Source organism: Phoca vitulina, unplaced genomic scaffold (genome assembly GCF_004348235.1).
Source record: "Phoca vitulina isolate PV1807 unplaced genomic scaffold, GSC_HSeal_1.0 scaffold60, whole genome shotgun sequence".
Lineage (NCBI taxonomy): Eukaryota > Metazoa > Chordata > Mammalia > Carnivora > Phocidae > Phoca > Phoca vitulina.
The window spans coordinates 4,302,418-4,326,770 of NW_022589763.1; the positions used below are offsets into that span (position 1 = coordinate 4,302,418).

The following is a 24,353-nucleotide window of genomic DNA, read 5'->3' on the forward strand; positions in this document are numbered from 1 at the left end:
TAATACACATAAACAAACACCTCATCAACACTGTTCAGTTATTACATGCTCACATTTATGTCTGTGTACCGAAAAGTCCCAACAAGGTGCCATACTATCTACTATTATGCACTATTTATTGAATAATTGAACTCTTAACATATACCGGACGCTACGTGTGGCTTTTTACTGCACGTACATTTCAAGGCTTTCATATATCTATTTCCAAATTGTGCTACCACCTACACATCTCCAGAGTCTTAATCACTAGCACTTCTAAAATATTTAATAGAATAATAGAACATTTCTTCTTTTGTCAATTATCATCTCAGCAATTACTTTAATATCTAAAATATTTTAAAGGTTTCTTTCATCTCAGCAGAAAGTCTTTCTACCCAGGGAGCTGTGACTCAAAGATGTATTTCAGCCTTAGGCAAAACCGTTTCATTTATTATCCCAGATTTTTGTTATTTGGGTTTCGTTGTTGTGGTTCACAGACTTGGGACTGAATGAAAATTTTAGGCAAAGACTTTTTCTAGTGTAAGGAGCTGAGAAAGCAGTCAACATTCACCCTAAATACTATGCATTCAGAGAGACAGGTGAGGAATAAAACCTTGGCATTCTGGAAAACCATGTTTTTATTAGTGCCAGAAATATTCAGTGGGTACTTGTGATCTCCACTCACAAGATCTAAGACTCAAATGTAGGATGTTGGCATTTCACCAATAAAGATAAAGTGCCTTTCCACAGGAGTCTTAAGTTCTCTTAAATGGTACCACATTTTCAACACTTCACAAAGCATCAAACACACTGACACTTGAGGCAAACATGAATATTTTATTCTCCCTCAATAAAACAGTTAAACACATCCATTCTCAGCCATTCAAGGTTTTATGATCTAAGGCCATGGTTGCACAACTCAAAAGGAACACAGGTGAGAAAAAGAAGAAGAAGAAGAAAGAAAGAAGTTCAAAGCTACCGGTATTATCCAGAAAGTTTTACTTCGCTCCATTGATTATATTGATTTAACAGAGACATAGAACCTCCCACATCTTGGGCAAAGAGTGGACACAGAGAATTCTGGATTTTGATCCTCCAACAGGTGTGATCCTTTCACAGTGATCCTTCTTTGAGTCTTCTGAAACCCATCTCCATTGTTTTTTTACCACCATGGACTATTGCCCCATGCTACCTTCTTGCCTTCCTAGGCATGTGGAATTAGGTGCTACCTCCTTGCCTTCCTAGGTACGTGGAATTAGGCGACCTGAAGAGTCTTGGGAAAGTAGCTCTCATCCACAGAATTGTCACTGCCTCTAGAATTAAGAAGAGATTTTGCACACAGTGCCCACTCAAACGTGAGACACGCTCTGTTGAAAGGGAAAAAGCAGATGGCAGTGCTTACCTTCTGGGTCTAGGTCAGAAAGGGGGCTTCTGTTCTTCACAGGAGAAATATGGCCCTGGCACATACATCTCTGTCTGTATGCAGCTGGTCATCTCCTCTGTGCACACAAAGTGATGGATTGTGGGGGGGACTTCTGGGACTTCCCAAGAGCTGTTTGGATGTGTCCAAGACTGAGATGCACACAGGTGTGCAGATGTTTCCAAGGGCTTCAATGTCCAAGGGCATGTAAGTGTGATTATCACAGTGTAACCCCATCTGAGTGCACTGAAAACAAGGATATCAAACATGGACACAGAGCAGAATATTTGGGGTGATTCCACATTATTTGAAAAATACACTGTATGTGCTGATACTATATTGCATGTACTTACTAAAAAGTCTGGTAGAACATAGACCCAAGGGGTCATTACCCCAGCATAGTGGAAATTTGGAGGAAGAACTTGCAAGAAAGCTGGGAATGAGGAGACAGGGTTTTCCAATTTACATTTACACTTTTATATTTTTTCCATTTTTTGGGGGGTCTTTATAAACAAATATTTTAGTATTTTTCTTTATGGGCTTTAAAGTGGAATTTATCTGTATTTTACCTGTTTTCAAGCTATAACAACTAGGAAACATTAATTAAAAAGTGGGGCAAAAAGATGGAGGGAGGAAATCTGAATGGTCAAAAAAACAAAAAACAAAAAACAAAAAAAAAACCACATAAGAAAACCGTATTAACAAAGATGACAATTTAAAAAATTAAAATCTATGATGATTCATTGACAAGTTAAGTGCCCAATAATGTCAGATAGATGGGACAAAATGTGTAATAATCACAAATATAAGTCATGTCTGGCTAGTAACAATGGTATCAAAGGATATTATGAATTTGTACAGAAAGATATGAACAATATATAAATTTTTTTTAATTCACAAAGATGTTTTATCTAAGGATCCCATGTTGTGGAAGAACATTTTCCAGGTCTCGCTATAATGAAGGCAGTATGGAAGGCTGTGCTATAAAATGTAAACATCAGTCATTCCAGTGGTAGGAGCATTGTCGATTGTCATTGCATTCTTTATGCGTATAGACACTTTCTAGGTTTAGAATGAATATGTACTAATCTGATATTTGACAAAGAGGAGATATATTAAGAGTTGCCTATGCAGTCTTGGTCTAAAGTCAGCAAACACAGATGGCACATTTAAGAGTTTGTGGCTATAGATGGGGACTGACATGTACATGGATTGTTATCATATCCTTTTTTTTAAGATTATTTATTTATTTATTTGAGAGACAGAGTCAGAGATACTGACAGAGGTAGCAAGAGAGAGCAGAAGCAGGGAGGAGAGGAAGAAGCAGGCCCCCGGCTAAGCAGGGAGCCGGACTCGAGCCTCGATCCTAGGACCCTGGGATCATGACCTGAGCCGAAGGAAGACACTTAACTGACTGAGCCACCCAGGCGCCCCTGTTACATCTTATCACTGAGGCTATCAATTCAAGCAGTAACCACATAAAATGGGCTTTAAAAAATATTAGGTCATTTAAATTCAATGTGAATATTGTGGGCCATATATCATTCTTAATTTGACCATGACTGAAAGTTACAGAGAAATACTGAGACGTGGACAATTCTATTTGTCCTTTACACAGATCGAGCCTCTTCCCACAACATTCTCCTCTGGGCTTTCCGACGATACTAGCTTTCACATCCAGCCTTTTAAAAGGAAAAGGAACAGGAGGAAAATTGAATATCAAACATGATTCGTAGCCCTCCATGCCTCCATGACTGGAGACTGCAGATAAAACAAATGAAGAGGTCCCAGAAAGAGCAAAGCCCTTTCTCCTAGCACACAGACAGACTATTTTTATATTCAGGAGAGAACTCCCCTAAAAAAAAAAAAAAAAAAAAAAAAGATCCTTCGGTTCTGACAGCTATTTGCTGGTTTTAGAAAAGGGGAGGAAAGGATCGCCTTTCTCACTCAGTGTTTGAATAAGAGTCCTTATGTTAAACTGACATCTTGGTCTTAGGGTGAAACTCCTCTGAGGCTCTCAGAAAAAAAAGAAGCCAGGAGTTAGAAATCTGCTTTTTCAAACCCAGAGTCAGATTCTCAAGTACAAACTCTGGCCTCCTTTGCTTCCTTCTCCCTTCATTGGTGGGGGCAGCTGAGCTTTCACATTTCATACGGTGGAGCAGAGCTTCTCAAACATTAATGCGCACATAAATCCACTAGGGGTCTTGTTAAAATTATAGATTCTGATTCCATAGATCTTGGCGGGGAAGGGACCTGAGATTCTACATTTCCTACGAGCTCTCAGGTGAACCCATGCTGCCTGAACCATGCCTAAATTTGAAGGTTGTCAACAGTGCTAGAGGAAAGAATAATATTTTCTTGCCTATGAGAATTTTCCATAGTTTGCACCTTATATGGTCAACTTGTGCAATGTTTCTGGGTATACTCATGTTTTATCCCAGAATGTAGATTGGGTAATTACAACAGAAGGAAATGTCCCTATAATGGATCAAACAGTAAAGAAAGAGATGTTCCAGGGTGTTAGAATCTAGTTGGTCTGGGACCTGAGGGTACTGTCTACTTTCATGGAAATTGAACCAACTAGGTGGCATCATGCCCTGCTAGGAGGCAGGACAAAAACACAATTTAAGAACACAGGCACACTAACCAACTTTGTGGTAGTGATGGACGCAGGTAAAATCGGTGTTTCCTAGGTCAACCCTCTTCACTGCACAGAAGTCAAAGACAGTGACACATTAAGTCAACCCATGATGCCATGAAATAGTAGGAAGGTATAAACCAAGGAGCACTCATTCTAGACAATTTTACTACATCAACAACCCAGAACATACCCCCTTATCTGAGTCATCCAACATGCAATACGCATGGCATGCACCATTTGTCTCCCTCACCAATCTCTATGGGAAATCCAGCCACCCAAAGTATGTTTTGTGAATTTGTTTTGTAGACTTTATTAAAGATATCATAAGTGAGATAAAGGGGGACAGACTTCACACATTTCACAGCTTTTAATCCTCCAGATCTTTGTTCCCTTGTAGAGATGTTCCCCTTTAAAGATTTCCATCTCCTATTCTCCCTCTTTGTCTCTTTCCTCCTTTGATGATCATCTTCATCCCCCTCAATGAAGCAAGGCCATATGGCATTAAACCCATATGCCCTATCAAACTCCATGTTCCACAAAACCAAAGGATGCTGCTCCCTTTAAGTGGCTATTTAGAAACCATGTATTGTTTCGTTTAGATGTTGATGTGATGGTTAATTCTATGTGTCAACTTGACCAGTCGAAGGGATGCCCAGATAGCTGAGAGAATGTTACTTCTTGGTGTGTCTGTGAGGGTGTTTCTGCAAGAGATTAACATTTGAATCAGTAGCATGGGTAAAGAAGATCCACCTTCACCAATGTGGGTGGGCCTCATCTAATCCATTAGGGGCTTGAATGGAACAAAAAGGCAGAGGAAGGGGAATTTCTCTTTCTCTCTTCTTGAGCTGGCATGTCCATCTTCTTCTGCCCTCAGGTACTGGAGCTCTTGATTAGAGTGGTCTACCTAGCAGTAAATTTCTTTGTATAGCCTATAGTAAATCAGGAGTAATTTTTCTTAACACTTTTTGTTTTGTTTGGCATTCTTAGTAAAGTTCTTTATATCGGAATGATTTTAGATTTATAGAAAAGTTGTAAAGATAGCATGGAGATTTCCCATATGAACTTTACCCAGTTTCCCCCAATGTTAACATCTTACACGACCATGGCTTGCTTGTCCAAACTATGCAACCAACTTTGGGACATTACTATTAACTGTATTTATAAATTTTACGAGGATTTCCCCAGTTTATCCAATAATGAGATTTTTCTGTTCCAGGATCCCATCCAGGATACTACATTGCATTTAGTTACTATACCTCCTAGTCTCCTCTGCACCATGACAGTTTCTCAGAATTTCCTTGCTTTTTGTAACCTTGACAGATATTTTTTAGAATATCCCTCAACCTGGATTTGTCTGATGCTTTCTAATGATGAAACTGCAGATATGGGTTCTGGGGAAGAAGTCCTCAGAGGTGAGGTGCCCTTCTCATCATGTCCTATTGGGAGTCCATGATTTCCATATGACTCATCACTAATGATGTTAACCAGGGTCACTTGGTAAAGGCCGCATCTGTTGCGTTTCTCCACTGTTAATCATTTCTTGTGTTGTGTGACCATGGGATTTTTTAAAAAAGTATCACTTTTCAAAATACCTAAAGTGGTATTTCTTTCTTTTTTTACTGAGTTCCTTTTTTGTTTTCAATTTATTTCTAATTCAACTTTATCTTTGTTATTTTCTCCCAGAAAAAAATTCTTAAATACCATATTTCTCATAGAACTCTCCTGCTTAAACCTTCAGGCTATTCTTGGTCAGGATAAAAGGAAACCCATATTTGGAGCATCTCCAAGGTGTGAGGGAAAGTAATAAATATTTTATATATATTTCTTACTTACATTTCACAAGAGCTCTCTAAATTAAATATTAACAGACCGTTTTTTCAAATGAAGAAACTAATTTTCCCAAGGCCATAGTTAAAGACAGTAAGTAATAAAACAGGTATGAGAGAACCTAGATTCTTTACCCAAAGACTCAAGATCACCCACAAACTTTTCAAATTTGACTTTGTCACTCTACTACATGGGTCCACTCCCACCCACCCCCAAAAAAGAAAGGTCTATGCCCTGCACTGTAAGCATTCCCTAAACATCAGTGCCTTGAACATTCACTCCTGCAGCCCCTATTCTCCAAGTGGCCACCCCAAATATCACTCAACTCCAAGCTGAAGCCTACCTCCTCCAGGAAGCTCCCACTGAATATGACGCCCACAACCACATCTTCTCCCTTGTACTGAGTGTGCTGTTTTCTAGCTTTCACTAGCACTAGATGATGGTCTTCACGCCCCTGCATCCAGCTTGTTAAACAGGGTTAGTCCATCCATTCACCATGCCATGGAGCGTACACAAGTTCCAGCCCTGATTAACAATGCTTACACGAGGAAACCCCCAGGAATGGTCTCTGGCTTCTTGGCTGGAGCCATGCATTATGTCCTTCTCACCACATCCCACCTCCTGACTTTGACCCCCTCCTGTGGCCTCCCCTTGCATTTGACTACACACCCATGCAAAAGTCAGCCAACTACCAAGGTAGAGGGAGCAGTCCTCAAGACTGTTATCACTTCTTTTTTTTTTTTAAAGATTTTATTTATTTATTTCCGAGAGAGAGAGTGTGTGAGTGCAAGCATGAACAGGAGAAGGGCAGAGGGAGAGGCAAACACCCTGCTGAGCAGAGAGCCCATTGTGGGGCTTGATCCCAAGACCCTTAGATCATGACCTGAGCTGAAGGCAGATGCTTAACCGACTGAGCCACCCAGGCGCCCCAGATTGTTATCACTTCCGATGCTAATTGCAAGATCTGGGGGGTTTCCCCAGACCATGCTATAATTCTATAGAAGGACTCACAGATCTCACAGAAAGCTGTTTTCCTCCCAATTATGATTTACTATAGTGAAAGGGTACACATGGAAATCAGCAAAGGGAAAAGACACAGAGATGCATGTGGGAAAACTGCAAATGCAAAGCTTCCAGGTATCCTCTCCCTCTTTGGAGACAAGGACAGTATTACATTCCCAGCACTGATGTGTGACAATACACAGGGAGTATTGCCATGTAGGAACACTCACCTGAGATTTGGTGTCTAGAGTTTTTATGGAGACTCCATCATGTAGGAACGACAGACTGACCATGTGGCTGACCTCAGTCTCCAGCCAGTCAGGAAGACAAGCTGATACCGCATGACCCAAAGCCCCTACCTTCTGTCACTTTGTTAGGTTTTCTGGCATGCCCAGCACGCCCACCCTAAATCACAGTGTTACACAACCCAGTGACCCAAAGCCCCCGGGGCAAACAAAGATACCCCTGTCTCAGGACATTCCAAGGGCTTAGAGGTCACTTCCAGAAACTAAGCAGCAAAGGCCAGATCTCTTTTTGAACAAGATTAAATTCTAGACTACACCGTTGGGTATCTCTTACTGTTTTGAGGACCTTCATCCTCTTTTTTGACACTTAGCTCTGCGTATGTTTCTTACCACAACCAGAACATGTGTGTGTATGCAGACACTCAGACATTTACAATGATGTTTCCACAGTGCTAGGATTATGGTTGGTTTTTTTTGTTTCTCATTTATACTTTTCTACTATATCCATATATCCTACAAAAATGGTTGCTTCAATAATTAGGATGGGAAAACAGATTTTAATGAGGCTTTTTTTTTTTTTTACATGTTGCCTATCCAGTTTTGTTCACTATGAACTACAAGATTTGTCCACTCAGTAAGTCACTGATATAATATTTGGAGGATTGTACGTACTTTTTCCTCCCATGAATTATGTGAAGAATCACTAAAAAGGATATGTTAAGAATAATGTAAACTCTACTTGCTAATTAGAACTAGGCATGTTTTACAGTAAAATACCCTAAGTACACACCTAAACAGCATCAGCACACACAAGAGACATGCGTATGTAAACACAACTATATGTAGATGTCAACATGGAGACGTGTGGATTGTGTCACTCTATATAAGATGCTTCAGCCAGGATGGCCATGGGGGTACTCTCTTATTTGTCTTATCCAAATTTCTTCTCTGCCCGTTCAATGGTGCTATTTCTCACTACAGCAGACAGTAGAACCCCTAAGGGGCCAAGACTGAATCCTAGGGGTGAAAGAAATCTTAGTGTTTTTATGTATAAAGCACAAATATGCACGCGGTACATAAATAGATAAACAATGTAAGTACGGTATTAAACTTACATGGGAGGGAAATGGTACAATTAGAAAAGAAAATGTCCAAAAAAAAAAAAAAAGAAAGAAAGAAAGCAACTCCTTTGTGAAGCCTTATCTTCCTCAACCTTAACTGAGAACTCCTTACTTTGACACAAGAATTTCTTGAATTTACTTCAGCCATAACCATACCAGCATCGAAAGGAGGTCAGGGTGCCTCCCCCTCCATGTGAAGCTCACCAGAGCTTCCTTGTAATTATCTCTCTATTTATGAGAAACCAGCAGTGTCTACAGTACCTGGGAAGTGCTACATAATCATTTCATGAATAAGTAAACCAGCTAAGAACAAAAGGTCAACTATAAAAATAACTCACAAGTATTGAACATTGACAAGGGGCCAAAGACGGTTCTGATTATCCCCTAAATCCTCACAGCACCCCTATGAAGGAGACACTGGGGTTTCCATTCTCATTTTATAAACAAGAAAAGTGACACACAGAGAATTTAAGCCAAGTTTCCAAGCCGGCTCAGTTAGTAAGTGGAAGACCCAAGGACAGATCCAGGAGCCTAAACATTGCTCCACTTCTCTGTATCAACACGTCATCATTATTCCTGAGAGCAATCCAGCGCTTGGAAGAAGTATTCTTTATGCTAAGAAAGAATAAACATACCCTTCATAAATAATACAAAAACAAGCAACAGCTTCTACAGAGTGGAGAGCTACTGCCAAGGAACCAGGAGTGTGCTGGCAATTAATAAAACATTTTTAAATGTACTCTAATTAGAATACAATAAGGAAAATTAATTAATGATTCTGAAACAGAGAGCAAGTAGAAACAATTATTATAATTTTGCATGTATTGAGAACCCATAACAGTCCCACTGTCGGGCTCACAAAATCCATTCCCCATGCTATGAGGTGTAGTTTTAACCACTGGTAGAGATGTCAGTCTATATTTTGTTGGACCACTGTTTTAATCTGGTAGGGTGTGCCACTGAGAGATTAAAAAAAAAAAAAAAAGTCAAATAAAATAACACACATGTTCTCAGTAATTCCATATACTGTGGTTGATGGCAATGCTAGACCCCTACGTATGACTCGACCAGAGCATTCGCACACAATAAATTCCAGGCATGCATAACTGCTGGTATTAATGTTCCATACTTCTGCCTGGTTTTCAATCAAATCTTTGCTATAAAATAGAAGACAATTCCAGACGGTCCTGTGTTTAGCTTAGAGTCTATTATTTCTGCCACACGAGCTGTTCTTCAACATAACACAGTCACTTTGGAAAGTTCTTATTTTGCTAAACGTGTCCCTGAGCAAATGTCTAAATAATTATAGTCCCTCAAAAATGAGAACATTTATGCCATGAAATTCAACTAGTGGGAAAATTGCTTTCAAATGTCCCATGTCTGTTGCAAAGGATTGTTCTGGTTTTACATTTAATGTTTCTCAGTTTTGTACCAAGCCAATATTCGGAGTTTTCAAAATTAGCTTTATATGGTGATCACTGGTCTCCGTCCACATTTTCTAAAAACTACATCTCTAGCTCCCCTCTGTGTGAATAAATCTAGAGCTTCAGCTATGACTGATAAACCATGATTTCTCATGTCAGTGGTAATTCTAACAATAGATGTTTGTGCTACAATTTATAGCTATGGAGCTTTTTACACGTGTTGTTGAACTTATTCTCAGAAGAACAGAAGCTATCGGCACTGCTATAATCTCTGTCAGACAAGGTTCCGGGGAGAAATATCACTTACCAGAAGTAGCGCGTCAAGGTAGAGTAAGCTGCAGCTACAAACAGACCCAACGTGGTGGCTCAGACATGGTCACTTCCGTGCACAGTGTAGAGCTTGTGTTGAGGGGCAGCGGAAACCTCCGCTCCACACGGTCATTCAGGGATCCAAGCTGTCATGCTTCTACCATCTTCAACTCACATCGTGCATTGACCCTCTGGGCATCAGCACTGCAGTCGGCTGGAAGGAAGTGCAGGGGGGTACATCTTATGAGAGACTTCCAAGGTTATGCCTAGCACATTCACTTCTGCTCACTTCTGGGAGCACCTGGTCAGCTGGGCACACCTAACTATGAGGAAGACTGGGAATGGACATAGCTGGGTATATGGAAGAAGGGCTGGGCAAACGGGAGAGGTCCCCCATAGCTAAGGAAGATCCCGAGCAGGACTGAGCCAAGTTCTTCTGACTCAAATCCTGTATCTTCTCTCTATCCATCACTGCCTGAATGCCTGGACTTAATTAAAGTATCATTGGATCAAATGGACTACTTCCTCATTACAAACATTTTGTCATAGGGGATATAGCCATCGCTGTGTTCAGGCCAACACTCTGCCAGCCAACATTTTCCTCCAGGAGGAAACTGGCTTTTTATCTCTTGAGAACACGATTGATCCCCAAGGGCTAAGACATTCAGTGCAAATCTAAGCTATGGGACAAACAGATAGAATGAACCATGTCAAGAGTGTAAGGTTTGGGGGTAGGTGCTGCTTATTTGGTCCTGCCCAGGGTTTGCAGCACCAGAATCCTGGATTCTGTAGGTACGTGTAAGTAGGTACCTACTGGGACCTACCCTATAAGAGTGGGCAGCCTCTGTAGGTCATGAGATCTTGTAGAAATGAAGGCATTTGTCCAAGAGGAATAAAAACACATGTCCCCACAAAAACTCATATACGAATGTTCATAGCAGCAGTATGTGGAAAAACCATAAACGTCCACCAACCAATGAATGGATAAGCAAAATGTGTTCCATCCATATAATGGAATATTATTTGGCCATAAAAAACAATGAAATTCTGACAGGTGCTACAATGTGGATGAACCTCAAAGACATTATGCACAAAGAAGCCAGACACAAAAGGTCACATATTGTAGATTCCATTTACATGAAATGTCCAGAGGAGCCAAATCTAGAAAGACAGAAAGCGGACTGACTGGTGGTTGCCAGGGGCTGGCAGAGAGTGGAATGGAAATTGACTGCTGATGGGTAGAGGCTTTCTTTCAGGGGGAATGAAAATATTCTAAAATTGTGGTAATGGATGCACAACTCTGTGAATCTACTAAAAAACACTGAGTTGTAGAATGTAGCTGTGTGAATTGAATGGCATGTGAATTCCATCTTAATGAAGGTGTTATCAAGAAAAGAAATGAAGTCCTTTCTCAGGGGCATGCAGTGAGCTTGTTCCAAAGGGACAAGGAAGAGGCCCTGGAGGGCCTCCAGAGTGCCTCAGGATTCCCTTAGCAACATGGCCAAGGAAAAGTTGTAGCCACACAGCCATGGCACCCGTGACATCCCATGAAATGGGAATCCACAACACATTCCTTCTGTACGTCCTCAGCTTCCTTCTTTATATGCTGAGTGCATGCAACCTGAGCAGCTAGGAGGCGGACCATAGACCACAGACCTCATGCCCCTCATGGCTTTCCCCCTTGCAAAAATCTTTCGGAATAAAACTCTCTCCTGACTAAGTCTGGATTTGGTTTCTGGTTGTTTGTTTTTATTTGTTTTGTGTTTTGACGCCCAAACCCACACGGGGCTCTCAGGATTGAATTGCCAAGTGGTTCCTCCCAACACCATCATTTAGTTCCTACCCTGGCCTACTTTCCTCAACACTGATGGAATTGATTTGTCAGTACATCTCCTTGCTTCATCTGTGGAGCTCTCTCCGTCCATCCTCTGTTTTCTTGTAACAAGTTGAATTACCACTGATAATCAGATTCTCAAAACACAGCAATCCTTGGAGAAGCTGTTTGATTTGGAACTTTTGGAAGAAGGTAAAAGGACTTTTTCGGTGATGATGCAGCCGACGGTATATGATGAGAACTGTGACTTTCTGCCACACGGTGGGTTACAAAGGATACACCTTGTGTTCTCACATGCCCACTGAGCAATGCTTGAGCAAGGGATAGAGCAAGCCATGTCCCCTCAGAGCTGGCTGGGATTTTCTCTTGGTACTTTCTTCTCTTTCCCCAGCTGATCTGTACCCAGAACTCTTGCTTTTTACTGAGTTAGTTTCTATTTGGCATCTTCTTGAAATGCTGAGTGTTTATCCATGCATTTCTAGCCAGGGCTTCCCACCACACAGGGACAGGGACGATGACCATAAGTACTTTGTATTATGTGCACTAATGTTCCTCCAGGGTAGTCTTTTGGGTTGTTGGTTTTAACCCCTTCCTGTTCTATATTCTGTGGGCTGTTCTAAGGAAAGAAGCAGGTCTGACAGCCATCACTTCAGTCTCCTGAAAATTTGACTCTACGTGAAGGAGGAACTGAATGTTTGGGAACTCTTTGCCAGGTTCTTCATCTGTCTCGTTTTCCTAAAACCACAACTGTTCTAACCACACAGAAATAAGTGGCTCACATTAGCGTGCTTATTCTGGTACTTTATCAAGAACTGAATAGTGGACCTAGATCTATATTATAGGCAGTTTCTGGGCTTTATTTACAAACAGAGTGCTTTGGACAAAGTCTTTTGCATAATACAAATAGCAAGTGATTATTCTCAAATGGCCATAATACTCCTAGTCAAAAGCTCTTTCAATTGAAATTGCATTAGCATGCATCTTATTTTCCAGAAAATGTATTGGAAACTGCAGGAGAAACGTCCATTCTCTGTGCCTTTGGGAGAACTAAGTTACTGAATAAAGAGGAAAACCGAGTCGTTACTGAAAGACCTGATTCTCTACTTTGGAGAGGTTTGATAAGATTATTTGATAAGAGTCTTGGGCTCCTTTGTGTTTGGAGCGAGGCACTGATGAAGCAGGCAGGAGTAAAACATTGAATAAGATACGGTCCCTTCTCTAAGGACATTTACAATCTACTTTTATGAACATTCCAGTCAAGAATCCCCAACCACCATGTGAGGGGAAGACACATTTCTAAGTTTGGGTTTGTTTCTTTTTCCCCGCTCCTAATACCATCCAAATCTAGCGCCTTCACCAACAAAATGATGATAACCACTGGGACCCAGACAATAGTCTAAAGAATGGAAAGCTGAGTAACTTTGTCCTCTGTGTGATATCCGCTTGATTATTTAAAAAAAAACAGAAGTCGATGACTATTTTTGCACTAAATAGTCACAATCCAAGACTCTCTGCTTTGATTTAAGGCTCTTTGGGGTCACTGAAGTGTCATTTGGAAAATTGCTTCCTGACGCATAATATTATGGTAATGATCCCCTAAAGCCTGGCATAAAAGCTCTGCCATGAGAGCTAACAATTTATTTTCTTCCAAGTATTGTTTTAAAACAAGAGGCAGCTGGGGGTCAAGAGAGAGGCTCTGGGTTATAACAGGCTTCATGCGACCCTTGGAATTTTTTTAACACGCTTGGGAGGAGAAAGATTGTTCATAAATCCTCATTTACAGAAACAGTTCAAGAGACAGAGAAAAGATACATTCTTACATCTGAGCACACAATTATAACCTAATAACAATATAAATGAGGGGGGCGGAGCAAGATGGCGGAGGAGTAGGAGACCTGGATTTCGTCTCCTCTCAGGAATTCAGCCGGACAGGGATCAAACCATTCTGAACACCTACAAACTCAACAGGAGATCGAAGAAAAGAAGAGCAACAACTCTCTGAACAGAAAAGCGACCACTTTCTGGAAGGTAGGACGTGCGGAGAAGTGAATCCGAGGCGATATTCGGGAGGATAGACGGCGGGGGAGGGGCCTCCGTCGGCCGCTTCTGGCAAGTGATAGAGCCACGGAGCACAAAATCGGAACTTTTAGAGTCTGCTCCGCTGAGGGACGTCACTCTGGTGGCGAAGTGGGGGGTGGAACCCTCGCGGGACAGTGTGGTCTCAGGACCCTCGGGGTCACAAAGACCGGGGGTGCCTGAGTGCGGCAGAGCTCCCAGATATCAGAGCGGGGAAACAGGCTGCAGAGACGGAGCCCAGGCGCGGGCTCTCAGCTCGGGGTTGTCATAGACCGTGATCCGCGGCACAGTCGGGCCACTGCTCCTCCAGCAGGGACCCAACAAGCGGCAGATCCGGGGAGACTCACCTTCCTCCCCCGGGAGGAGAGGTGCGGGAGCGCACCGCGGGGATCTGCTGGGTTTGGAGACTCCACCCGGGGTCGGGTGCCAGATAGAAAGGCGCGGTCACAGGCCGGGTGAGCGCGGAGTGTGGCCGGAGACCGGGGAGACGGGAGTGACTGACGGCTTTTCCTGGGGGCTCGCTGAGGAGCGGGACCCCGAGTTCTCGGCTCCTCTGGGGCGGAGACTGGGAGGCCGCCATTTTCACTCTCCGCCTCCAAAGCTGTACGGAAAGCTTGCAGGGAACAAAAGCTCCCGAGAGCAAACCCGAGCAGATTACTTAGCCCGGACCGGCAAGGGCGGGGCAATTCCGCCTCCGGCAGAGACATTTGGGAACCACGGCAACAGGCCCCTCCCCCAGAAGGTCAGCGAGAACAGCCAGCCAAGACCAAGTTTACCGATCAGTGAGAACGGCAGAACTCCAGCGCTAGGGGAATACTGCACATAGAATCCATGGCTTTTTTACCATGATTCTTTAGTCTTTCAAAGAAAATTATTTTTTTTAACTGTCTTTTTTTCTTTTTCCCTTTTTCAACCAACATCTTATCAATCCCTTTTTTAAAAAAAAACATTTTTATTTTTCATTTTTAAAGTCATATTCTATCCCTTCATACTAGTTACCCATATTTTTGGCATATATATATAAGTAGTTCTCTCTTTAAAATCTTGAGATAGTTTCTTCTAACACATCAAAATATACTCTAAATCTCTAGTGTATGGTTTTTTTCTACTCCCCTGCCTGATCACATTCTCTCCCTTTTTTCTTTCTTTTCTTTTTTTTAATCCTCTTCTTTCTTTTTTCAAACAACTTATCAAATCCTTTTTTAAAATTTTTTATAATTTCTATCTTTACAGTCCTATTCCATCCCTTCATCATATCAACCCTTATTTTTGTACATATATAAGTTTTTCTTTCTTTAAAATTTTGGGAGGGACTTTCTTCTAACAGACCAAAATACACCCAAAATCTAGGGTGTGGCACTGATCTATAAACCAACCTGATCATATTTGATCACATTCTGTTTTTGTTTTGTTTTGTTTTGTTCTGCTTTTGTTTGTTTTTATCTTTATCTTTTTCTTTTTTCTTTTTTTCTTTCTTTTTCTTTTTTCTCTCTTTCCCTTTCTTTTCCCACTGCTTCAGGTCTTTTCTGATTTGTTTAGAGTATATTTTCTGGGGACGTTGTTACCCTGCTAGCATTTTGTTCTCTCATTAATCTATTCTCCTCTGCACAAAATGACAAGACGGAAAAAATCACCTCAACAAAAAGAACAAGAGGTAGTACCGACTGCCAGGGACCTACTCAATACGGACATTAGTACGATGTCAGATCTAGAGTTCAGAATCATCACTTTAAAGATACTAGCTGGGCTTGAAAAAAGCATGGAAGTTATTAGAGAAACCCTTTCTGGAGAAGTAAAAGAACTAAAATCTAACCAAGTAGAAATCAAAAAGGCTATTAATGAGGTGCAATCAAATATGGGGGCGCTAACTGCTAGGATAAATGAGGCAGAAGAAAGAATCAGTGAGATAGAAGACCAAATGATGGAAAATAAAGAAGCTGAGAAAAAGAGAGATAAACAACTACTGGATCACGAGGGCAGAATTCGAGATATAAACGATACCATAAGACGAAACAACATTAGAATAATTGGGATCCCAGAAGAAGAAAGAGAGAGAGGGGCAGAAGGTATAATGGAGCAAATTATAGCAGAGAACTTCCCTAATTTGGGGAAGGAAACAGGCATCAAAATCCAGGAAGCACAGAGAACCCCTCTCAAAATCAATAAAAATAGGTCAACACCCCGACATCTAATAGTAAAACTTACGAGTCTCAGAGACAAAGAGAAAATCCTGAAAGCAGCTCGGGAGAAGAGATATGTAACCTACAATGGTAGAAACATTAGATTGGCAACAGACTTATCCACAGAGACCTGGCAGGCCAGAAAGGACTGGCAGGACATATTCAGAGCACTAAATGAGAAAAATAGGCAGCCAAGAATACTATATCCAGCAAGGCTGTCATTGAAAATTGAAGGAGAGATCAAAAGCTTCCAGGACAAACAAAAACTAAAGGAATTTGCAAACATGAAACCAGCCCTACAAGAAATCTTGAAAGGGGTCCTCTAAGCAAAGAGAGAGCCTAAAAGCAACATAGACCAGAAAGGAACACAAACAATATACAGTAACAGTCACTTTACAGGCAATACAATGGCACTAAATTCCTATCTTTCAATAGTTACCCTGAATGTAAATGGGCTAAATGCCCCAATCAAAAGACACAGGCTATCAGATTGGATTAAAAAACAAGACCCATCGATATGCTGTCTGCAAGAGACTCATTTTAGACCCAAAGACACCCCCAGATTGAAAGTGAGGGGGTGGAAAACCATTTACCATGCTAATGGACACCAAAAGAAAGCTGGGGTGGCAATCCTTATATCAGACAAATTAGATTTTAAACCAAAGACTGTAATAAGAGATGAAGAAGGACACTATATCATACTTAAAGGGTCTATCCAAAAAGACGATCTAACAATTGTAAATATCTATGCCCCTAACATGGGAGCAGCCAATTATATAAGGCAATTAATAACAAAAGCAAAGAAACACATTGACAACAATACAATAATAGTGGGGCACTTTAACACCCCCCTCACTGAAATGGACAGATCGTCTACGCAAAAGATCAACAAGGAAATAAAGACTTTAAATGACACACTGGACCAAATGGACTTCACAGACATATTCAGAACATTCCATCCCAAAGCAACGGAATACACATTCTTCTCTAGTGCCCATGGAACATTCTCCAGAATAGATCACATCCTAGGTCATAAATCAGGTCTCAACTGGTACCAGAAGATTGGGATCATCCCCTGCATATTTTCAGACCACAATGCTTTGAAACTAGAACTCAATCACAAGAGGAAAGTCAGAAAGAACTCAAATACATGGAGGCTAAAGAGCATCCTACTGAAGAATGAATGGGTCAACCAGGAAATTAAAGAAGAATTAAAAAAATTCATGGAAACCAATGAAAATGAAAACACAACTATTCAAAATCTTTGGGATGCAGCAAAGGCAGTCCTAAGAGGAAAGTATATAGCAATACAAGCTTTTCTCAAAAAACAAGAAAGGTCTCAAGTACACAACCTAACCCTACACCTAAAGGAGCTGGACAAAGAACAGCAAATAAAGCCTAAACCCAGCAGGAGAAGAGAAATAATAAAGATCAGAGCAGAAATCAATGAAATAGAAACCAAAAGAACAGTAGAACAGATCAACGAAACTAGGAGCTGGTTCTTTGAAAGAATTAACAAGATTGATAAGCCCCTGGCCAGACTTATCAAAAAGAAAAGAGAAATGACCCAAATCAACAAAATCATGAATGAAAGAGGAGAAATCACAACCAACACCAAAGAAATACAAACAATTATAAGAACATCTTATGAGCAGCTATATGCCAGCAAATTAGATAACCTGGAAGTAATGGATGCATTCCTAGAGATGTATCAACTACCAAAACTGAACCAGGAAGAAATAGAAAACCTGAACAGACCTATAACCACTAAGGAAATAGAAGCAGTCATCAAAAATCTCCCAAAACACAAAAGCCCAGGGCCAGATGGCTTCCCAGGGGAATTCTACCAAACATCTCAAGAAGAATTAATACCTATCTTTCTGAAACTGTTCCAAAAAATAGAAATGGAAGGAAAACTTCCAAACTCATTTTACGAGGCCAGCATTACCTTGATCCCAAAACCAGACAAAGACCCCATCAAAAAGGAGAATTACAGACCAATATCCCTGATGAACATGGATGCAAAAATTCTCACCAAAATACTAGCCAATAGGATCCAACAGTACATTAAAAGGATTATTCACCACGACCAAGTGGGATTTATCCCTCGGCTGCAAGGTTGGTTCAACATCCGCAAATCAATCAACGTGATACAATACATTAACAAAAGAAAGAACAAGAATCATGTGATCCTCTCAATAGATGCAGAAAAAGCATTTGACAAAGTACAGCATCCTTTCTTGATCAAAACTCTTCAGAGTATAGGGATAGAGGGTACATACCTCAATATCATAAAAGCCATCTATGAAAAACCTACAGCGAATATCATTCTCAATGGGGAAAAACTGAGAGCTTTCCCCCTAAGGTCAGGAACGCGGCAGGGATGTCCACTATCGCCACTGCTATTCAACATAGTATTGGAAGTCCTAGCCACAGCAATCAGACAACAAAAAGAAATCAAAGGCATCCAAATTGGCAAAGAAGAAGTCAAACTCTCACTCTTTGCCGATGATATGATACTTTATGTGGAAAATCCCAAAGACTCCACCCCAAAACTGCTAGAACTCATACAGGAATTCAGTCAAGTGGCAGGATATAAAATCAATGCACAGAAGTCAGTGGCATTCCTATACACCAACAACAAGTCAGAAGAAAGAGAAATTAAGGAGTCGATCCCATTTACAATTGCACCCAAAACCATAAGATACCTAGGAATAAATCTAACCAAAGAGGCAAAGGATCTGTACTCAGAAAACTATAAAATACTCATGAAAGAAATTGAGGAAGACACAAAGAAATGGAAAAACGTTCCATGCTCATGGATTGGAAGAACAAATATTGTGAAGATGTCAATCCTACCTAGAGCAATCTACACATTCAATGCAATCCCCATCAAAATACCATCCACTTTTTTCAAAGAAATGGAACAAATAATCCTAAAATTTGTATGGAACCAGAAAAGACCCCGCATAGCCAGAGGAATGTTGAAAAAGAAAAGCAAAGCTGGCGGCATCACAATTCCGGACTTCCAGCTCTACTACAAAGCTGTCATCATCAAGACAGTATGGTACTGGCACAAAAACAGACACATACATCAATGGAACAGAATAGAGAGCCCAGAAATGGACCCTCAACTCTATGGTCAACTCATCTTTGACAAAGCAGGAAAGAATGTCCAATGGAAAAAAGACAGTCTCTTCAACAAATGGTGTTGGGAAAATTGGACAGCCACATGCAGAAGAATGAAACTGGACCATTTCCTTACACCACACACAAAAATAGACTCCAAATGGTTGAAAGACCTCAATGTGAGACAGGAGTCCATCAAAATCCTAAAGGAGAACACAGGCAGCAACCTCTTCGACCTCAGCCGCAGCAACTTCTTCCTGGAAACATCATGGAAGGCAAGGGAAGCAAGGGCAAAAATGAACTATTGGGACTTCATCAAGATAAAAAGCTTTTGCAAAGCAAAGGAAACAGTCAACAAAACCAAAAGACAACTGAAAGAATGGGAGAAGATATTTGCAAATGACATATCAGATAAAGGGCTAGTATCCAAAATCTATAAAGAACTCATCAAACTCAACACCAAAAGAACAAAGAATCCAATCAAGAAATGGGCAGAAGACATGAACAGACATTTTTCCAAAGAAGACCTCCAAATGGCTAACAGACACATGAAAAAGTGCTCAATATCGCTCGGCATCAGGGAAATCCAAATCAAAACCTCAATGAGATACCACCTCACACCAGTCAGAATGGCTAAAATTAACAAGTCAGGAAATGACAGATGTTGGCGGGGATGCGGAGAAAGGGGAACCCTCCTACACTGTTGGTGGGAATGCAAGCTGGTGCAGCCACTCTGGAAAACAGTATGGAGGTGCCTCAAAAAGTTGAAAATAGAGCTACCATATGATCCAGCAATTGCACTCCTGGGTATTTACCCCAAAGATACAAAAGTAGGGACCCGAAAGGGTACGTGCACTCCGATGTTTATAGCAGCAATGTCCACAATAGCCAAACTGTGGAAAGAGCCAAGATGTCCATCGACAGATGAATGGATAAAGAAGAGGTGGTATATATACACAATGGAATATTATGCGGCCATCAAAAGGAATGAGATCTTGCCATTTGCAACGACGTGGATGGAACTGGAGGGTATTATGCTGAGCGAAATAAGTCAAACAGAGAAAGACATGTATCATATGACCTCACTGATATGAGGAATTCTTAATCTCAGGAAACAAACTGAGGGTTGCTGGAGTGGGGGGTGGGGTGGGAGGGATGGGGTGACTGGGTGATGGACACTGGGGAGGGTATGTGTTCTGGTAAGCGCTGTGAATTGTGCAAGACTGTTGAATCTCAGATCTGTACCTCTGAAACAAATAATGCAATATATGTTAAGAAAGAAAAAAAGAAGAAGAAGAATGTAGCAGGAGGGGAAGAATGAAGGGGGGGAAATCGGAGGGGGAGAAGAACCATGAGAGACGATGGACTCTGAAAAACAAACTGAGGGTTCTAGAGGGGAGGGGGGTGGGAGGATGGGTTAGCCTGGTGATGGGTATTGAGGAGGGCACGTTCTGCATGGAGCACTGGGTGTTATGCACAAACAATGAATCATGGAACACTATATCTAAAACTAATGATGTAATGTATGGGGATTAACATAACAATAAAAAAATTAGAAAAAAACAATATAAATAAGGAGAAGAGAGGAAGGTGCTAGAATTTTGGGGGTAAGATTAGAAGCTGAGAGACCTAGGTTCAAATCCCAGCCTTGCCTCTCATTGATTATATCCCTTTGGTTTACAAATCAAGCTTTTTGAGCTCAGCCACCTCAGATAAAGCAGAACCACCTGCCTCAAAGACAGGGGTGAAGTTTAAATGCAATATTGTGAGCAAAAGCTAAGGAACAAATATATAGTGTATGTACATAGACTAGTCTATGTGTATGGTTTATGTACGTAGTGTAAACTCAACAACTGTACTGATCATTGCTAGTATTACTGTTATATACGAGTTATACACAAAATTATTACATACACAGGGCCAGGTACCATGCTCTCCTCCATATGTGAGATAGGTAGTGTGATGTACATTTATTTTGTCTAGGCTATGGTGCCCAGTATTCGGCTGAACACTAGGCTAGATGTTGCTGTGAAGGTGTATTTTAGATGTGATTACATTTAAATCAGTAGACTCTGAGTAAAGCAGATTATCCTGCATAATGTGGTTGGGTGGGGAGTGGATGGGGGGCCGGGGTGGGTCTTATCTAATCATTTGAGGGGCTTAGGAGCAATGACTGAAGTTTCCCAAAGAAGAAACAATTTTTTCTCAAGACTGCAACATAGAATAGCTGCTGAATTTCCAGCCTTCTGGTCTACCCTGAAGATTTGGGGCTTGCCAGCCCCTACAATCACGAGACAATTCCTTAAAATAATGAGAGAGAGAGAGAGATAGACAGAAATACAAATATAGCTGTCTACAGAGACAGAGACAGATCTCTCTAGATGGATAGATAAATAGATGCAATAGAATTATAGTTATCTATATAGTACAGGTCTCTCTAGATAGATGATAAATAGATAGATCCAACAGAACTATAGTTATCATTGTATAGACAAAGATATATTGGATATACCTATGCACCTGTCTGTCTTTCTATCTAGGGAGATCTATCTCTGGCTCTCTCTACAGATAGACAGATCTATGGATGGATAGGTATATATATACCTATATCTATGCATCTCTATATCTCTATCTATGGATATCCTATTTGTTCTGTTTCTCTAGAGAACCTGATTAATTCAGGCAGGGAGAACCACAAGTAAATAGGCTATCTGAATGCTCTGTGATGGGTCTCACTACGAGGGCCACTTAATGCTGTCTTTGAAGGACTGGATGACGCTGCCCAAAAACAGGGTTGAAAATGAGAACACCCTTTAATGGGTAGATACCAGGGGAGGATCAGCTAGAGGATTAAGAAGATAAATAAGATATGTGGGGAATGAGGCCAAGCAAGACAAGAGGGAAAGCTTTCCCAAGGGAAGGAGGGTTCATCTGATGGGAACACTAGAAAGTGTACATCAGAGAGAGGAATATGTGCAGTGGGGAGTTCAGGCAGGTGTTAGTATGGCACGAAGACTAGATGCAGGGTGTGGCCATGGAGGTGGCTGGAGAGGAATGAAGGAGCAGATCCTGAAGGGAGAAGACCAAGAATTCATAAGTGCGACTCCCGTGAACCTCTCAGGGTCCAGATCTATGGCTGTCCCTGGGAGAGCACTGCAGGGCAATGGTGGCCCCAGGGAAGAGCCAGGCAGTGGAAGAAAGGTTGAAAACGTGGAAGTGTTTGCTCATTGTAGAACAGATGTCCCAGACGGAGAAGAGTAGTGAGAGGCTGGGTCAGGAGCCTGGAGGATGGTGGGGACCGAGAGTTCAGGAGACGTAGTTGTGATGGCCAGATGGGTTCATCTCCCAGGCAGGGACGTGGGGAGCCCTAGTCTATGGTCTCAGTGGAATCACCCAGGGAGCTTTACAAATACTGCTGCCAGGGTCCCACCCCAGAAATGCTGTGGTTACTAATGTGGGGTGCAGCCTCAAGCTGAGAATGTTCAGAACAAGCTGTCCACATCATGCTCATGTCCAGTCAAGGGTAAGGACTATCCCAGTCCAATTGCAGGTCAGGAGAACTTTACTTCCCAGGACTCTCACACTTACAGAGAGTAGCTGCTTTAGCTGCTTTCCCTGGCAGTAGGGGAACTCCAGGTGCTTGGGAATATGTTTACCTTGGCCTGAGATCATTGTAATTTTGAGTGTGTTCTGACACCCGTGGATGAATAAACTCTGTGTTCTAGATGGGGTCCTCTGGAGTATGGGTTGCTTTACCCTGGAGCCAAGAAAAAGCTCTAGGTTCAAAACAAGTGGCATGAAAACTCTCAGGCAGAGGGTCCTTTTTCTGAGTCTCCTGGGAAAATCAGAGTATAGAATTCTCACTTTACACTTGAAAAAGCTGCAGTCTCTGGTATTTGGGGGATTCCAGACCTTCTGAAAGGGACCATCCATAGTCCATGAGGTAGCCATTATAATCTCAGTTTTAAAGATGAAGAAACCAAGAAATAGAGAGGAAAAGCAAATTATCTCTGGGTTATCCAACTAGTACATTGAATAGTACATTACTTATGTATTGCAAAACGGATCACTGGGGGGCTATCCAAGTTTGTCCCGACAAAAAGCCAAGACCTGAGTTCTTATTTTACTCCAAAATCAAGGATATGGGCATTGATTCAATAATCCCATCTGAAATTTGTTTTTTTTAAGAGACAAAAGAAAGAGAGAAACTTAACTGATATTGGAAGCATGAGTTTTATATGGATGTCCCATGTGGTTGGACTGGTGGCAGAGTGCGGAGAGATCTTACCATGAAGATCCCCACACATTTGAGGGGAACTGACTTTTCTGTACCTTGAACAACAGAACTCCAGATCTCTGACATGGTTTTGACATTCGAGAAAGGTAAGGTGTGAATCTCCTGACCGTAGCTTAGAGTCTACGATCCGTAGACCAATGGTGGTGCCAACGCATCCTCTGCAGAGAGAGGTTTGATTTATCCATCAACCTGTAAGGCTGGGGTTGGCTGGCTTAATATGGGGCTGTGTCCAAGGAGTGGAAGGTAAAGGGTGATCAGATTCCGTCTCTTTCATGCCTTGTATGTCTAATAGACTATCCTTCATCATCACCAAAATCTTGCTCACATATCAGTAGTGGCCAATGTAGTCGACTCACTTCCAGGATTAACTGAGACCAGCAACTCCCCAAATACACTGACTGTCTTTCCTAAACAACAGACAGCTTTGTTCCTAAAGCACCTGTGAGGAGAAGGCTGTGGGGTCCCTATGAGCAGAGCGGGTATGAGTGGTTCCAAAAGCACCCAAACGGTGAGGTATATGATTCGAAACCTTGCTGCTCACATAAATTTCCCCTAAAGATATTTGTTCCTAAAATGGGTGTAGGCACGGCATCTCATTGTGTGTAGACAGCAGGACAGCCTGGTGGTCCACCTCCACCAAGCACACATGTGTCATTGTCTCTTGGAGGCTGCACCAAGACTGACTCTCTCTTGGTGAGCAACCAAGTGGGTGTGAAGAAATGTCCCCACGGAAGGCCCATTCTATGAATAAAGGCAGATCTCACCTGCTCTTTGGAACAGACCTCTTTACAGAAGCTAATTAGCCCTTAAACCCTAGTACAACTGTGGGTCACAATCTACTGTATCTGGTAACACTGAAGACGTAATCA

At 41.6% G+C, this 24,353-nt stretch overlaps 1 protein-coding gene across 2 annotated transcripts in view; it reads right to left on the reverse strand.

The window, feature by feature from the left end:
• The window catches only part of PUDP (pseudouridine 5'-phosphatase), a 267,324-nt gene that overhangs the window by 110,715 nt on the left and 132,256 nt on the right, over positions 1–24,353 (reverse strand). The window contains exon 4 of one of the 2 annotated variants that reach the window (XR_004297753.1): positions 9,967–10,182. Coding sequence is in view for 1 of the 2 variants with exons in the window: in XM_032391180.1 (XP_032247071.1) it covers positions 10,135–10,182 (48 nt within the window). In the remaining variant the exon portion in view is untranslated. Of the gene's footprint in view, positions 1–6,815; positions 10,183–24,353 lie in introns of those variants that run through there. The other variant, XM_032391180.1, reaches the window with a different exon arrangement.